The 11,826-nt window shown below is 52.7% G+C and overlaps 1 protein-coding gene across 3 annotated transcripts in view; it reads right to left on the bottom strand.

Moving 5' to 3' along the window:
* Nucleotides 1-11,826, bottom strand: part of MFN2 (mitofusin 2) — a 28,268-nt gene continuing 16,442 nt past the window's right edge. For all 3 annotated transcript variants that reach the window (XM_081146175.1, XM_081146177.1, XM_081146176.1), the window contains 13 exons: nt 11,700-11,808; nt 11,507-11,614; nt 10,125-10,278; nt 9,824-9,891; nt 9,548-9,669; nt 9,234-9,360; nt 8,505-8,609; nt 8,169-8,271; nt 7,537-7,757; nt 6,250-6,405; nt 4,274-4,470; nt 3,307-3,441; nt 1-2,073 (listed from right to left, as the gene is read on the bottom strand). In XM_081146175.1, the coding sequence (XP_081002301.1) occupies nt 2,004-2,073; nt 3,307-3,441; nt 4,274-4,470; nt 6,250-6,405; nt 7,537-7,757; nt 8,169-8,271; nt 8,505-8,609; nt 9,234-9,360; nt 9,548-9,669; nt 9,824-9,891; nt 10,125-10,278; nt 11,507-11,614; nt 11,700-11,808 (1,675 nt within the window). In that variant the 3' untranslated portion in view covers nt 1-2,003. The remainder of the gene's footprint in view (nt 2,074-3,306; nt 3,442-4,273; nt 4,471-6,249; nt 6,406-7,536; nt 7,758-8,168; nt 8,272-8,504; nt 8,610-9,233; nt 9,361-9,547; nt 9,670-9,823; nt 9,892-10,124; nt 10,279-11,506; nt 11,615-11,699; nt 11,809-11,826) is intronic.

Genomic DNA, 11,826 nt, shown 5'->3' on the forward strand with positions numbered 1-11,826 from the left:
TAAACTGAGAAGATACCACAAAGGGTTCCCAACTAGTTTTATTTTAGTTCCAATATTATCAGCAATGATACAGGAGTAATTCAGGCAAATATATCCCCTTAAATACGTCAGAGAAAAACTCACTGTCAAGCATGTCTCGCACTCCAGCAAATGAACATAAAAACAGAAAAGTCAGCAGCATTAAATTAAAGTGGTTTTGCCACACTTCCTTCAGAAAGTCTCTAGGTGGTATTTCATTTTACTTATTGTATAAGCTCAAAATTCATTCATTGCCTAGGAGTACATTCAAAAAAATTCATGTTTAGTTATATTAAATAATTTCCCCCCAAAAAAAGCACAAAATTCATTGGAATTGTGTGACATTGATTCCTCCTGACACACTATGAGGTGCCCACCATCCAGGCCTGCAGGACACGCAGCGAGCCTTCCTCCTGCAGGCTGACCTTGGCAAAGCCCATCATTCTGTTCCAAGCAGGGCAGACTGCGGGTTTGAAGGACCGGTGGGACCTGGAGAGGACCCCACTGTGTGACCACCCATCAGTGCACAGAGGTCACCACTCACATCCCCACGACAGAGAGCGGGTGGACTCAAAGGAGCAGGACAAACCCCAGCTCTCTGCCTGAGCCCCGCCTCTTGCTGGAAGAGAGGCTGCTCACTTCTAGCATGTTCTCTGACCTGCTCTGCAAAGGCTGTCCCCAAAGGCTACTTGCCCAGTTAACATACTGGAGACAGGAACCTGCCCCCACTTTAACTAGTAACAATTCCTAAACTCCAGTGGAAAATGTAACAGGAGTGGCCATGTGTGTCAGTTGGAGGCTCTGGGATGGGAGGGTGGGGAGTTGGATCCCAGGGTTCCCACACTGTCTTGGCACAGGAGCCTTAGTCTAGAGGAAGGTGGCCAAGGGCAGCTTGGGCCAAGCTGGCGGTAGGGACCTGTCTCTTAAGGGGCATAACAGGGATGCAATCAGGCTAGTGAGGTGGGCTCCCAGACCCCATAAGCCCCTCAGTGAGGCCAAATGGAGGGCCCTGCTTTGCGCCAACTCCACCTTCTCCAGCCATCCCCTCAGCCTGCTGCCAAGGTCCCCTTCCTGCCACCATCTTGCCTTCTACAACATCCTTTGACAACCTGGACCAAACCATCTTTCACTAATAATAAAACCAAGCTACACAGACCAATGACCAAAACTAGAACAAGGGACACAAAGAAGAGCAGGGAGGCATGCCCCTCCTTGTCATGGTAACAAGCCGCCCCCTCCAACGGCACAGGCATCAGGAGGGGACACAGCCCTCCACACACAAGCTACCCTAAGCTATTCTCACCACTGCGGTCGCTTCTGCAGCATCTTTCCTCCCCCTCATGGCACAGGGCCCGCCTCACCTAAAATCCAAGGCGTCTGTACTGAGTGCCACCACCAACACGTGTCTGAGAGGGACAGCACACAGGACAAAGCATGAAAGCTGAAGGACCAAAGTGACACAAGCCACAGTCCTTCTTGGACAGAACCACTACAATGCAATCTGGGGAGAAAATCCAACCATCCCCTGGGGTGGCCCTTTTCTGCAGGTGTGCTGGGTGCAAGGAGCACAGGTGGGCACAGTCAGCATTCATTTTGGCAGAAGAGGGGCATGTGCCTGACACCCTGGGAGGCTCCACGCAGATGTGCCGTGATGCTGGGAGCCCAGGACCTTACCAAGCATGCCAGTGATGCTCAATCATGTGAACCTGACAAAGCAGAGAAGTCTCGACTTAACTCCTCAGCGCTACACTATCCACAGTCATCGTTTAAAAAGTCTCCTGTAGGGGTGTGAGCCAGACAATCTCCCTGCAGCAGCAGGCAAAGGAGGGGGAAAAGCAACTAGTGTTTAAGGGCTCAAAACGGTGAGACACCGGTGCTTCCATTCTCACGGCAGGGGCGGCCAGACAGGAGCAGCGTGAGGCCCCGGAGGCGCCCCATGAGGCTGGCAGCACTGCCTTCACGCAGGCTCCAGCTCCGGCTGCCCACTATCTGCGGGGCTGCAGGTACTGGTGCATGAACATGTTGAGCTCACTGTCCATCCAGCCACCTTTATTCCTGCAGAGAAATAGTGGTTTTGCAGCGGTCAGAACTGATAATAGGTAATATTAGCATCACATGCCAAGCCCTGTTCTTGGCATAACTCCCTCCAAAAACCCACTTCTTACACACAGAGAAATGGGGTCTGGAGAGCTGAAGGAATTTCCTGCAGGCCTTCTGGCCCACAAGCTGTGTCTGCTTCACCCTGGGACCCCAGGTCAGTCCCTGAACTGGTGGGAACTCCATTTTCCTGCCTGTCCTGTTTCAGGTTCACCCTGTCCCAGTGGCTGACAAGTAGGAAACAATCCCACAGGACCCTGAGAGTTCCCAGGGGCTGAAAGTGTCCCTGAAAAATGGCTGCCTGGGGTGGTGGGTGGGGAGGGCACATGGGCACAGTCAGGGAGGGGAAATCCATGTCCCTGGGGCTAGAGCCTGTGCTTGATGACGCAGCTCCTGGGTGCTGCCGTCAAGGGCGGGGGCAGGAAGCAAAGGTCCCCATGAGCTGATGCTATCTTGGCTGGGCGGCCCAGGGCTTCTGCAGAACTCTCAGTCAGCTCAGGGGCTGTGTCATGAAATCAGAGTCCATGTTATAGATGGAAACAATGAGACACAGGAAAGCTATGATTTGCCCCAACATGAGTGCCTGGACCAGAACCCAAAACCCGACTCCTCAGATCAATACTCTCCCCAGCAAACCCAGTTTGCCCCCTTTCCTGAGCTCAAAGAGAAACCCAGTGTCCCCAGCACACAACAGACAGTAAAGGGCAAATGGGCATGCAGTGTCAGAGGGCACTGAAGCCAAGCACACCTGGACTCTTCTACTCCTGACTGGACCATTTACTGGGAGATTCTGGACAAGTTAGGCCCCACTTTTCCTTTTTATAAAATGGAGATGCTGCTGCACCCTGAGAGGTTGCAGTGAACCTCTGAGGGGTTGAAGGTTGAGTGGAACAGCTCATGTCAAGTGCCTGAGATGCTACCATTAAGAGAAGGTGCCAGTGAGCTGTAACCTCCTGGCCCCATACTGCTTGGTTCCTCTGCTGCTGCCGTGGCCATGGCTGCAAGCACCTGGGGGGCACTGACCACATCCCACTGAGCCTCCAGTGCTAGAACCACACCTAGCACCCAGCAGGTGCTCTGTGAACATAGGAGCCAGCGAAGGACCCACCAGAGATGTGTGTTCCCGCCCAAGACAGACACCTGCGCCGCACACCAGAACCCACTGCCTCCCACCACCTAGGCCAACCTCACCTGAGCAGTTTTGCTTTGCTCTGGAGTGAATCAAGAACCTCGATTTTCTGGTTCATGGCAGCAATTTCCTGCTCCAGGTTCTCCCGGGTGATATCAACTTGCTGGCACAAATGAGCAAAAGTCCCAGACAGTTCCCTGAGAAGGAGAGAGTCAGGGTCAACTGGGCGACATGGCTATTTTGCAGAACACCGTTGGTGGCTAAATCCAACTCATCCAGAGTAGGGCAACCGCCAGGCCCACCTGTACCCGCTGGTGGCTCTGCCCAGCACCAATCCTGGTTCGGCAGAATGCTCCCTACCCCATGCTGAAGTGATGCACATCACAACCAGCACACACACTCAATATCATCAGTGTGAGAACCAGGAGCACAGGGCAGCAAACCCTGGCTTGGGCACAAGAGACTAGGAATCAGATCATGGCTCTGCTGCTAGTCAGCCAGGTGACAGGGGACAAGTGACTACTCTTCAAGCCTCCCATTTCTTCATTTTGAAAAAGAAAATGCCAAGAAAAACAATCTTGTTTTTCTATCTTGTTTTTAGAGAAAGTCTCTCTCTACAGGGTTGGAGAAGCAAATGCCTAGCAAAAGACCCGCCACCCAGATCAAGGGATCCACTCCCACCTGACAGAGCTGTGCCATGAAGAAAGGCTGTGCCTTAGAATGTCAAAGCTGCGTCCACAACACAAGCCCCTCAAGGCAACCTTTAAAAACTCCTACAAGTACCATCCCTCATCTTCCCATGTCCTCCTTCCTTGGGGAACCAGACTCCTACTTGGTCCCAACCCAGGACACAGGCGTCCCTGGAGAGATGCTTCTCCGACCCCTGGCTTCAAGTTAGCACTGCACAGGTGAAGGTGAGGGTCAGATGATGCTCAGGACCCAACGGTTTCCAGGCCAAGATTGGAAGGGAACCAAGGGAAGTCCTGAGACACTGGAGCGGGCACTGGCTCAGGGCTGCGGGCCACTCACTGCTGGACCTGGTGGCTGCAGTTGGAGCCAGTGTAGCTGATGATGAGCTGCAGCTTCTCACTGGCATACTCCACAAACTGGCGCTTGAAGGCCCTCTCCTTGGCCTTAGTGGTCCAGGTCAGACGCTCATAGACGTAGAGGAGGCCATAGAGCCCAAAGGACAGGGCGATGAGCCGCCAGCCTACCGCCTTCCACACCTGCAGAGGCACAGCAGTCAGCCGAGGCGGCCTCCCTGCCACCCTGCCGCCCATCCTCTCGGCCTGCCCTTGTCAGGACTTTCCCAAGAGCCCCAGTCAAGGAGCCTTTGTGCTTCAACCCAGAACACGTCTTTCAATGTCTCCTTTAATCCCGCTGAGGCCAAAAAGAGCAGAGACCAGCTAGTTTAAAATGCGGGAAACTTAGTGTTTGTACAAAATAGGGGGTAAGGGTATTAGGGCCAGAAGCCCAGATCCAGGCACACAGAATTTTTTTCCTTTTGCTAATCCTCACCTGAGGACATGCTTAGAGAGAGGAAGGAAAAGAGACACTGATGTGCAAGAGAAACATCGACTGGTTGCCTCCTCTTTGTGCCCCAACCAGGGACTGAACCTGAAACCTCGGTATGTGCCCTGACCAGGAATCGAACCAGCAACCTTTGATGCAGAGGATGAGCTCAACCAACTGGGCCACCCAGCCAGCATACAGAGTAATGACACTGACCAGTCAGATTCCACACGTCACTCCTCAGCAGGTGGCTTCTTTTGGTCCTGTTTGTAACACTCTGCTTCAAGGCAGTGTGACTATATTCAGAGAACGCTGGACTTGCAGCCAGGAATCGAGGCTCTAGTGCAGCTGCATCCTGGCTGAGGCAAGCTTCTGCACACCTGCTTCCTCACAAAACTGGCATAATGGTCTTCACCCAATTCACAGGGTTGTTGAGGTAAAACGAGATATTGTAAAAAGGTTCCATAACCATCAAGTGTCAGCGTCTCAGCAAATGACCCTCTGCCCAGGTCGCCTCTGTGAAAGAGGAACGCGAGCACCTGTCTTCTGCAGAGCGGGAGGGAGAGGGGCCAGTATTACAAGCTGAGAATGCAGCTTTGTTACAGTTACATTTTGCCACCACTTCTACAAATCCAATGTCCGTGAGAGAGAGAACTTGCCCACGTCATCAAAAAATTTCAAGGTAGCCCTAGCAGGGTAGCTCAGTTGGCTGGAGCTTCGTCCGGATACACCAAGGTTGTGGGTTAGATCCCCAATCAGGGCACATGCAAGAATCAGCCAATGAATGCATAATTAAGTGGAAAAACAAATCGATGTTTCTCTCTCTCTCTAAAAATCAACAAATAAGTTTAAAAAAAAGAAAATTCAAGGTATAAGTTATCTTGGCTGCAGTGCCTCTTGGATCAAGAAGTAGAGGATACCTGTTATCAAGAAGGCAGCCTGCAATTTCAGGCCTCAGGGTAGAAAGGAAAGGGCCATAAAACCAGTAGATGGAGAGACAAGGGTTCATGGTTGGGCCTGGTCTCTTTTGTCTTAAACTCTTTCAAGTTTTGCTCTTGATTTTCTTGCCTAAAAATGGGAAACTCCTGGTCACGCCCATCTCTCTAGAACCCAGGCCTGTCAATTTCTTGGGTCACTTCCCTACCTACCAGGTAGTACAGACCCTACAGGATAAAGGGTATGGCAGAGTCAGGCGGGGCCAGAACTCAAAACCTGGCTGTGTATCTTTGGCAAGGCAATTACAGACTTTCCTCATCTGTCAATGGGAATGGAGCTACCTCAATGTCAGCTGAGTGGGACGAATAAGTCAGTAAGTGTATGTCCAAGGGCTGAGGCTGCAGAGCTCTGCACAGATCAGTGAAGAGAACAGATCAGTCACCCACTGATGGAGGTGAAAAGGCTGTGCCCACACAGAGACCACCAGAACTATGCCTCTGCCTCCAGGCGCCTGTCCTCCCACTTCCCACCCTTCCCAAGCAGGGCTTGTCACTGACCACTCCTCCAACAACCAGAATGCCCATGGAGGTCCTGGACGTCAGGGAGGCCAGGCCAGTGACCATGGAAACCATGAGTTCTTCTTGGGTGAGGGAGCCCTGTGGCAGAGGGGGCATGCTGGGGTTGGCTGGCGTCAGAGGGACGGGACGCTGAACCTGAAGGGAGAAACAAGGAGAGGAGTAAGAAAAACAGGGCTCATTCAACGGAACCCTCAATGACCCTTGAGGTTAGGGGTCCTGAAACAGGGACAGAGGTGGCTTTTCAATTTCCAAAAGGCCAAAAGGAGGGAAAAGAGCTTCACAAATTGTAAAGAGGAATTAAGCTTCATAAAAGACCTGCTAGTCCAAAGGTGAGCACTGTGGGATACCCCAAAATGTGAGCGGTGGCCATCCTAAAATGCTTCAGCACCCAGTGTGGGATGTGTACCAAGAGCAATATGTGCAATAACTGCAGTGGTATACAGAGAGGTGGTGTAAAATCTAAATTTTAAAATGGAATATGGAGACCTGGCCGGGGGCTCAGTTGGTTAGAGCATCTTCCTGTGCACCAAAAGGGTGAGGGATGATTCCCGGTCAGGGAATGTACGGAAGGCAGCCGATGCTCCTCTCACATCGATGTTTCTCTCTCTCTAAAATCAATAAACATATCCTTGGACAGGGATTAAAAACATTTTTTTAAATGGCACATGAAGACATATTTTATGTCAGTTAGATTTAAGTTACGTATTATAATGGTTACTTAAAAGTACTTACTTTAATATAAAAGTACTAATAGTTACTTTAATCCGCATTAGAAAAAAACACAGTTAGTGCCCTGGCTGGTCTGGCTTGGCGGTTAGAGTGTTGGCTGGTGACTGAAGGGTCCCAGGCTCAATTCCAGTGAAGGGCACGTGCCTCGGTTGCAGGCTCGATCCCTGGCCCTAGATGGAACGCATGCAGGAGGCAACCAGTCTGTGTGTCTCTCTCACATCCATGTTTCTCTCTCTCTGCCCCTACAACTCTCTCTGAAAAGCAATGGGAAAAATATCCTTAGGTGAGGAGAAAAAGAAAGAGAAAGAGAGAGAGAGAGAGAGAGAGAGAGAGAGAGAGAGACAGCTAGCTAGCACTTAAAATTTCACAAATATTAGTGCTTAGGATAGGCCAGCGTGACTTGTGGGAACACTTTGACCCTTGACCCCATGGTGTAATGGTGGCAGGGTGCCCCAGCTGCTGACCTCAGGGAACCCCTTCCAGAATGGCTCATGTGCCTGGAGATGGGGTGCAGACCCGGGAAGAGACTGTGCTTGCCTGGTCATTGTAGCCCATCAAGGCCCGGCGGCTATTCTTGGGGCCCAGGAACCTATTCACCAGCATGGTCCACCCAAGAGAAAAATGGAACTCGATGTCCTCCTGAAAGTCAGCACACAGCTTGTCACAGTTCAGGTCATAGCTGAGAGAAAAGCACTGCCGAGGAACCAGCATGTCCATCTGGCTCCGCACAGACGCAGGAAGGAGGGGTTTCAAGCCATCTGTCAGGAAGACAATGGGGAGAGAGCACCTCAGCTCGGCTGTGGCCACCAGGGCCAAGCCTCAGATCGGGAGCCAGCCAGCTGCGTCCAAGGATGCTGACAGTTCTGCCCAGAAACCAGGCCTATGGGACCGGGAGTGCCATACTTGGAGGGGGCAGGCCAGCTCTCCCAGGGATGCAAACCTGGGCTCTGTCCCTGCTAACATTCATGCCTCACGTGGACTAAGGAGCAGGCCAAACTCTCAGCCGTGAAAGTCCTATGTGGTAACACAAGACAGCTCGGCTCCGGAGTCTACGTGTGCAATGAACTCATGTCATCACCCAGAACCAGACGGTATCGCATTGACTCATCATGAAAGGTGAGAGATAAGGAAAGGTCATTATCTCTGTGGCCTGGCCCCTGGACACTGACCTATCATCTCCTGCTGCATGGTCTGCAGGGAGCCGGTGATGGCCGTGGAGCAGCGGTCCGACATATTTCGGCCCAGTCCTTCCTCTATATGGCGGTGCAGTTCCTGCAACCAGAAGAGAGGTTGAGAGAAGCAGCACCCCCAGTCAGGACTTCCTTCTGGGAAGCCAAGGAACAGGAGATCGGAGGCTGGTCGGCCCACACCCACCAGGTGACATGGCCGAGGGGCCCAGACAGACCAGCAGGGACTGAATCGCTGTCTGCTTGGAGATTCCACCCAGTAGCTAAAAGGATTTGGTGGGGAGGGCTTATCGAGCGCACTGCGGGTTAATGACTCACGTTCTTATAAACCTTGAGGACGACTGGAGAAGGGTGGAAATCCATCTGGTACTCGTCCACCAGCACAGAGAGGCGCCTGATCTCCTCCGCCATCGCCGTTGACACCTACAGGAGGCAGCATGAAGGTTTCAGGGAGGAACATGGCTGGAATCTGTAGCACCGGGAGCGCGTCTAACAGATTCTAATACACTGTCTATCCTTCCCGAGGCCAGTGGCTTCCGCAGCTCGCCCATGGAATTAAAGCACTTGAGGTAGAAGGGACATGAAAGACTGGCTGAGCAAATGCTCATTTAGGTCTGAAGGAGACTTGCCCAGGGTCACACAAGAGCGATGAGCCCAGAGGCTCCACATGTTTGTTGTTGTTACTCCTAACCCAAGGATGCTTCTTCCACTGCTTTTCAGAGTGGAAGGGGGGGGACACAGAGAAAGGCATCAGTGTGAGAGAGACATGTCGACTGGCTGCCTCCCACATGAGGCCCGGGCTGGAACCTGCAGCTGAGGTAGGTGCTCTTGGCCAGAATCGAACCCGGGACCCTTCCATCCACGCTGACGCTCTAACCATGAGCCAAACCGGCCAGGGCGAGGCTCTGAGTTCTTGAATCAGGGCCACGGGTTCTTCTGGAAGGCTGAGGCACCCCCAAAGTGAGGAGGGCGGCCTTTTCTCTGCTCCAGCACCCTGGACTCTACTCTGAGTCTGAATAGCCCGAGCGCACCTCCTCCATTTCTCACCTGCCTTTCGACTTCCTCCGTTATCTGCTTAATTCGCAGTTTGTAGTCTTGCGCCAAGAGCTCCAACTGTTTGTCAATAAATGTCAGCCGCTCCTGCCGCTCCTCACGCATTTCCAGGCAGTAAACCCTGAGAGGGAGTGCGCTGGTTACAAGACCTAGGTCCCCACTCGATGAAGCAGAGGAGCAAGAGGGGCTGCAGGAAAGCCTGTGTGGGCCCCAGCTATGGTCCTGGCCGCAGCGAGGCCAGGGGGGCCCGGCAGTTTCATCAGCATTGTTCCCCTCACCCCATACTGTCCGAGGTCCCCAGTTTTTACCGCTGTTCCTGAGCTGCGATGTGCAGAGAGTCCATGATGAGGCGAACTGCCTCTGCAATCTGCTTGGCCCGGACTGTGTGCTGCTCAAATTTGGTCTTCACCGCAGACTGGGAGATGCACTCCTAGAACAGACAAGAGGTGCTGAGGGAGGCCAGCAGGGGCCACCAGCCAAGGGCCACCAGCCAAGGGCCAGGCTCTGGTTTTCACTGCCAGGGACACGGCAGGTGACGGCTGGGGAAGCCCAGAAGTGCCTGACACCAGAATTAAAGGACTCACCTCAAACCTCCTCTCAAAATTCTGAAACTCGAGCATCCGCACTTGAAAGCCTTCTGCAAGAGCGCCCCCTAGGAGAATTGCAAACCATTAGTCTGGAAATAACTTGACAGAAGAAAATGGTGAAAACCCACAGAGCCAAGGTGATGGGTACTTGGGTAAACACTGGCTGGGGAGCAAAGAGCTGCTCACTCAAGGCTCTCCGCACCAGATCCTTCTCAGAACTATTTTCTACCGGCTGACTCAGCACGAGACCAAACGTCTCAAACATTAGGGAAAAGGAGGAAGTCTGTCCCATCGTCACCTCCTTCAGGCATGCCCTGGGCCTTCTGGATCCTGGCGTTCAGAGCCTCCTTGGCAGAAACAAAGAAGATGCGGTCTCCAGCCTGGCCTCGGTCCACCACGCCCAGCTCATCCACCAGGAAGCTGGTACAGCGCTCCATGTGCTGCCGCCGCACCTGGAGCCCAAGCAGATGGCTGTACGTGACTGGGTCGGGCGGGCGGGCCCCTCCTGATGGGAGCCCACAGCCACTAACTGCTTCTTTTCTAAAAAATAGGTAGTATATTCCTATAGTTCAGTATTCAGAAGGTACCCACAGCGAACCATCTCCCACCGTTTCTAATCTCTAGCCAGCACCAAGCTCCTCAGAACCAAAATGATCGTGGAAGTTTCCTAAGGTATGGCCTGCCAAAGATACTTTACACATATATAAGCAGAAACGCTAAAACATGCCCCAAACTGCCCCTTGTAAGGGTCTGCACAGTGTCTCACTTTTGTTCCCCAAAATGAAAGGAACTGAGAGCTGAGAAACCTACACCCGGGCTCTGTGCTGACAAGCCGAGTCCTCTGGGGCCTTGTTTATGAAATGAGTTGGGGCCACCATACAATCCCGCTTAGCTCCGAAGTCTAGGGCTCTACTAGAACCTACACACGTTAACAGCCTCTTGTGGCCACCTGCCACGTGCCAGGAGCCTTTCTCAACGTTGAGATGTCATCCTCACTGTATCTCTATTACATCCATCTCACAAGCGAGGCATTTACCAAAGTCACAGTGCCCACTCTCACTTTATCACCCTTATCACCAATCTGGGACCCTTTCCTTTCATTTCACACATGAGCCAATTATTCTTCACTCCTCTTCCAGCTTCCTTCTTGGGTGTCTTCCTGCAGCTAAGCCTGGTCTATGGTGAGTAATCCCTTATGGACCAAAGTGAGCACAGGCCCAGGCAAGGGGGCAGCTAATGTGGCGGGGGTGCTTTCCAGCCCTGGATGAAAACCTTCTGAAGAGTGGAAGGATCTGGGAAAGTGAATGGGAGGTGAAGAGAGTGTTTTTAAAGCTGGCAGAAGACCCCCACAGTGACCTAAAGGGAACACCTGGGAAATCTTTGGTGATGAAATTCCTTCAGGGAAGTCATGGACCTGATGCAGGCTGGGAATGCACAAAGGGGCCCTGGGTACACACGTGGGGTGGCAGTCCCCAAAATGCTGAATAAAGAGGCACCAACCACCCTGCCCACTGTGGCTCAGCTGGGTGTTGTCCCATGCACAAAAAGGTTGCCGGTTAGATTCCCGGTCATGGCATGTGCCTGGGCTGCGGGCTCGATCCCCAGTAGGGGGCCTGCAGGAGGCAGCCCATCGATGTTTCGCTCTCACGTTGGAAAAAATAAAAAATAAGAGGCACCAACCTCCTCCATGTACTCGGGCTCTGAGGCAGATGCATCCCAGCGGTTGTTCAGGATGAAGATGTTGGGGCGGGACAGGCGCTCGCTCACCTTGTGGAAGAACTGTTTTTCCTGGATAAGAGGGAAAGACCTCAGTAGAGTAGGGGCCAAGCCAGCCAAGGCCCCGGGAGCATGGGAAAGGCAGAGGAGGGGTTACCGTCTGCATCAAAGTGGACTCTGAGTTGGCCACCAGCACAAACACATCAGCGTCCAGGCAAAACTTGTCAATCCAGCTGTCCAGCTCTGTGGTGACATCGATGCCAGGGCTAGAGGTGACAGGGGTA

The sequence above is a fragment of the Miniopterus schreibersii genome (assembly GCF_964146895.1).
Source record: "Miniopterus schreibersii genome assembly, chromosome: 8".
NCBI classification, from domain to species: domain Eukaryota; kingdom Metazoa; phylum Chordata; class Mammalia; order Chiroptera; family Miniopteridae; genus Miniopterus; species Miniopterus schreibersii.